Source organism: Festucalex cinctus, chromosome 13 (genome assembly GCF_051991245.1).
Source record: "Festucalex cinctus isolate MCC-2025b chromosome 13, RoL_Fcin_1.0, whole genome shotgun sequence".
Classification (NCBI taxonomy): Eukaryota; Metazoa; Chordata; class Actinopteri; order Syngnathiformes; family Syngnathidae; genus Festucalex; species Festucalex cinctus.
In genome coordinates this window covers 19,158,011-19,163,608 of record NC_135423.1, presented here as the reverse complement: position 1 = coordinate 19,163,608, position 5,598 = coordinate 19,158,011, and the positions used below count along the sequence as shown (strand labels likewise).

General features: G+C 47.3%; 1 protein-coding gene across 1 annotated transcript; it reads left to right on the top strand.

The window, feature by feature from the left end:
• Window positions 1-1,041: 1,041 nt before the first annotated feature.
• On the top strand, window positions 1,042-4,328 carry fzd9b (frizzled class receptor 9b). Its single transcript, XM_077541770.1, has one exon. It carries the CDS (start codon window positions 1,326-1,328, stop codon window positions 3,114-3,116), a length of 1,791 nt encoding a protein of 596 aa, XP_077397896.1. The 5' UTR covers window positions 1,042-1,325; the 3' UTR covers window positions 3,117-4,328.
• Window positions 4,329-5,598: the final 1,270 nt, after the last annotated feature.

Below are 5,598 nucleotides of genomic sequence, written 5' to 3'. Positions count from 1 at the left end.
AATAAAAAAGCAGGTGGATTTTGCTTCTTAATTCAAATGCAATAATCAAAATGCCGTGTTTAGACTAGTAGGGATGCATAGATCATATTACTATATTGTATTTTTGTTTTAACTTGATTTTAAGTTAAACGTACAAAAATGAATGCAATCAGAATACTTTATTGATCTCTGGGAGTCAAAGGGTGTCTTTTAAGGACATTCTTACAAGTTACGTTGTGATTTCCCCCCTATTAACTATAAGCTCAACAACTTTGAAAGAAGTAGAACTGTATCGCAGGTCTTACACATACAGTAACAGTGGCCTTTAGCCTCAAAGTTATCTAAAACACAGCTGATGAAATGCTACCAATAAGTCAGTGTCATGTCAAACTGCCGCAAACAGTCCGAGTTCTAATAGAGACAGTCTGAACTTGACAGTCAATTCAGTGCTGCAGGGCAAGAGGCCAAAATCCTTGAGTTCCTGCTCTGTTTGAGGAAAGATCAAATGCTCCTTGCAACAGCTGCGACATATGCATGCTTTGCATATTCAACCACTAGATGGAAACAATAGTCCTCTGCTCTTCACCATGTTGCTTCTCTATGGCTTGTAAGTGCCATATCCATCCATCTTCTTGACCGCTTATTCCTCACAAGGGTCGCGGGGAGAGCTGGCGCCCTTCTCAGCGGGCTCTGGGCAGTAGGCGGGGGACACCCTGGGCTGGTTAGCTTGTAAGTGTATTTTGAGAAATTATTTTTCAATTGATATAAGACATCATTATCATAGATAGATAGATAGATAGATAGATAGATAGATAGATAGATAGATAGATATATAGTAAAAATTGAGATATTCATTTAGCCAGTGTACAGTATTGTCACAGCAGAAGTATTTGAGCGCCTTCAGCCATCTGTGCAGTCTTCCCCCGCGTGGGGTGCCACGGCTGAAACGTGAGAGGCACGCAGCGACTCACGCCCCCTCCCCTGTCCTACTACTCCCCCGCCCCCTCCCCTCCTCTACTCCCCCGCCCCCCCCCCCCCCCCAAGACACGAGCCCTCCACAGCGGCTCTCCGGTCTCAGTGTGCGGGAGCCTGGAAGCGGCAGCACAAGCTACCGAAGCCCGGACCGCTGCTCCTTCTTCTTCTCCCCTCGCGCTGCCGAGCTGACGGTCATGTGAAGGACTCCCCTTCACTTATTTTGACTCGTTTTGCTTCGTTCTTTTTTTTAAAGTGACTTTCCGTTTGAAAGAGTTTGTGTGATTTAGTGTTTCTTGAACGGGCTGACCAGCTTTCGGCATGGGGGAGTGGGAATAACGGGGATCCAGCTACATTCATATATTCATGTATACATGACCCGAACTCTGTTTTTGACCTCCGCGATGAGCATGGATGGTAGTCCGCTGAAGGTGGCGATTTTCCTGTGGTGCCTGCTGGTGATTTCTGGCTCCAGCTTCGAGATCGGCTCGTACGAGCTGGAGCGAGGAAAACCGGCCAAGTGCGAGCCCATCACCATCCCCATGTGTGAGGGCATCGGCTACAACCTGACGCGCATGCCCAACTTCATGGACCACGACGACCAGAAGGAGGCTGCCATCAAGCTGAATGAGTTCGCCCCTCTGGTGGCATACGGCTGCGACGTGCATCTCCGCTTCTTCCTGTGCTCCCTTTACGCACCCATGTGCACGGACAAAGTGTCCACCTCCATCCCTGCCTGCAGACCCATGTGCGAGCAGGCGCGGGAGAGATGCGCCCCCATCATGAAGAAGTTCAGCTACACTTGGCCCGACTCGCTCGACTGCTCCAAGCTGCCCACCAAGAACGACCCCAACGCCCTGTGCATGGAAGCCCCCGAGAACGAGACCAGAACGGAGGGCAAGAAAGGTGAGGGCATGCTCCCCGTGCCCCCTCGCCCCCGGCAGGCCGGCGCCAGCGGCGGGCGCTCCTCGGGGGGCGGCGGCGGCTCATGCGAGAACCCTGACAAGTTCCAGTTCGTGGAGAAGAGTCAGTCGTGTGCGCCGCGCTGCTCCCCCGCCGTGGACGTGTTCTGGTCCAGGCGAGACAAAGACTTTGCCTTCATTTGGATGACAGTGTGGTCCATCCTGTGCTTTGTGTCCACCGCTTTCACCGTGCTCACCTTCCTCCTGGAGCCGCACCGCTTCCAGTACCCAGAAAGGCCCATCATCTTCCTCTCCATGTGCTACAACGTTTACTCGGTGGCGTTCATCATCCGCTCGGTGGCGGGCGCCGAGAATATCGCCTGCGACCGTGAGCACGGCGAGCTATACATCATCCAGGAGGGGTTGGAGTCCACGGGCTGCACCATCGTCTTCCTCATCCTCTACTACTTCGGCATGGCCTCCTCCATCTGGTGGGTCATCCTCACCCTCACCTGGTTCCTGGCGGCGGGGAAGAAATGGGGTCACGAGGCCATCGAGGCGCACAGCAACTACTTTCACATGGCGGCATGGGGCGTCCCGGCGCTGAAGACCATCGTCATCCTCACCATGAGGAAGGTGGCCGGAGACGAGCTGACGGGCATGTGCTACGTGGGCAGCATGGACTCGGGGGCGCTCACCGGGTTCGTCCTCATCCCCCTCTCGTGCTACCTGGTCATCGGCACGTCCTTCATCCTCACCGGCTTCGTGGCGCTCTTCCACATCCGCAAGGTGATGAAAACCGAGGGCACCAACACGGAGAAGTTGGAGAAGCTGATGGTGAAAATCGGCATCTACTCCATCCTCTACACGGTGCCCGCCACGTGCGTCATCGTCTGCTACTTCTACGAGAGGCTCAACATGGACTACTGGAAGCTGAGAGGCCTGCAGGCCACGTGCGGCTCCTTCGATGCCAATGGCGGCGACTGCTCCCTGCAGGCCTCCGTGCCCACCGTGGCCGTCTTCATGCTGAAGATCTTCATGTCTCTGGTGGTGGGCATCACCAGCGGCGTGTGGGTGTGGAGCTCCAAGACCTTGCAGACGTGGCAGGGCTTGTGCAGCAGGAAGCTGACGGAGCGAACTAGCGGCAGAAAGCCGTGTAGCGGGGTCAGCTGCGGCAGCACCCACTGCCATTACAAATCGCCCGCCGTGGTTCTGCACATGGCCAAGACGGACCTGCACACAGACAGTCCCACTCACGTCTGATGCAAGCATGCCAGTGTCACGTAAGGAGCTGCTAAAAAGACACCTTTGGGGGGTTTGAGGTTAAGATGGCCCACTAACAGGATTCAGCGCAAAAAGGGACATGTTCTACAGAAGAACTACCAATGTGGAGTAAGCATTTTTGACTGGAAAATACGTTCGAACGTATTCATAAGTATGTTGAAAAATAGTTGCAAGTACGTTCAAATGTATTTACAAATATGTTTGATGCTAAATGCTAAAAGCTTTTTTTCCCATAAAGCCACGCTCAAGTAAAAAATGTGCTTTTTTTTTAGCATTTGATCTAAATTACAAAAATATGTTTGAAAATTAAGTAAACATTGTTTTGCTGTCATTTTTATTTTTTGTGAATGGAATGCTGAACAGAACTCATGCACTGCAGACATAATAATAATAATAATAATAAACAATGTTGATTACTTAAAGGGGAAGTCAACCATAAATATTACTTACCAATAATATGTTTTATGTGACCTCACTAGTCTAAACATGACATCCTAATTAATATTACATTTGTGCAATATGAGTTAGGCAGCAAAATCCAGCTATTTTTATCCATCTCGAAGGGCGGCAATTTTGCCACTTGCTGCCGACTGAAGATGACATCACAGTTGCTCAATGACCAATCTCAGCTCACCTGTTTTCTGAAGCTGAGCTGTGATTGGTTGTAATTTGTTAGCTGAGACCAGTGCAATTGTGATGACATTTTCACTCGACTGATATTGATTAAAAATTGCTGGATTTTTTTTCTGCTTAACTCAGATTCCACTAAGACAATATTAACCAGACTAGTGGGACTGCATAGAGCAGATATTATAAATGTATGCTTTAAAAATAAATAAATAAATAAATATGTTCGAACATACTTGCAAATACATTTAACCATATTTGCCAATGAAAAATGTTTAGTTCCACGTAATGTTCAGTATTGTTATTAGCCATATTGTTCTGTGCAGTGGACTGATGTTGGAAGCAATTGTGGGATTTTTCTTCTACAAAGCAGCACAATTCGATGTATAAATCTGTACAAATGTTTATTTATTGTAAATATATTTAATTTAAGTTCGTCTTTGCTCTCACCAGATGTTGTGTTTGGATGCATTTATTCAAAAGAGATTAAGTGCCTTTTGTAAGAACACTGGCTCTTGACCTTTTATTTTTGGATGACAATAAATTTGTAGAACTTAAGTTCAACTTGGCGCGTCTGGCTTGTTGTCATTTTGGAAACAATTTCACCTCCTCCTGTGATGAATATTTCAGCCTTTAAAGAGTTGAATGAGAGAATTAATATGTCACAAGCGGCTGCTCATGTCTTGTTTTCCCGATTTCCCTCTCTGGGAATGTCTCTGCAGCGGGTCTCCTCTCCAAATGCGTCCCAGAGGCGTCTCCAAAGATAATCCTCAAAGAGACTTGCTGATGAAAAGAGGGACAGACTGTGGCAAGAATGAACGTTTGCATCACGCGTCTTTAAAATGCAGAAGCAGCGCACGTAAGAATATGTTTAATTAATAGCCGGTTTAATCACTGCTGTTGCTCTTTGCTGCTCTGCTTGAGCCCGCGAAAGCACTTTGATCTAGCAGGACACATCACAGGCACATTTCACCCTCGTTGCCTGGCACAATTTGGCACCAGCTCTCAGATTTGTGTGATTTCAGCAAGCAGATGTAAGATTCACATTTATATGTGGTTTGTGGTCAATCGGTCATGTTGATTGTGCTGAAGCTACTGAGCAGGGACTGAATTTCCACATAAACTGGAAGGCATTATCTTTATTTGACCAAACAAAACAAAACAATGCACCTTTTATTCTCACGTTGAAATAATCACCGGCCGAATCTAAGAAAAGCTACGCATAGCGTTGTTTTCATCACATAAATAGCCCAATTTGGGTCGTAGAAATTACATCTCGGTAATGAAGCCAATTTTATTACACACGAGTACCTCCGTGTTCGCACGTAAATTGCTTTTACATCACGGGATTTAAACAATTTAACAGCCAATGTGAATAGCAGCCACACAGTGCAAGTCATTGTAAAACAGCGGAGACTAAGCGTCTTTGACAGCAGTGGGACTGATTGTTTAATGTGTGTGTAGCGTATTAGAGTGATAGCATGGAAAAACATGATAACCAGGACATTATTTTGATGTGCAGCACAATTCTAAGAACACAGCCTCCAAAGTTGGAAGCGGGAGTGGAGCATTTTCATTCCAAAGAAGAAGTATCAGTCTTGTATGACGGATTGTTCTGTGCACATTTGAGTTCATGTGTTAATGAATTCTAAGCTCTTAGTTATAAATCAAAAACATGTCGACTAGGTGCCGTGTTTTGTGGATGTGTGCCATGCTTGAGTTAGCCTCAATTACTTTCTCCAGAACAAGATGGGAGGGGGGTGGGGGTAGGCTATCATCCATTGTGTTTTTATTACCGGGCCATTGCAGACGGCGGTCCACGGTTTGGACTCTG

Coding starts and splice junctions, on each gene's coding strand:
- fzd9b (XM_077541770.1), top strand. CDS start 1,326: ATGACCCGAACTCTGTTTTTGACCTCCGCGATGAGCATGGATGGTAGT.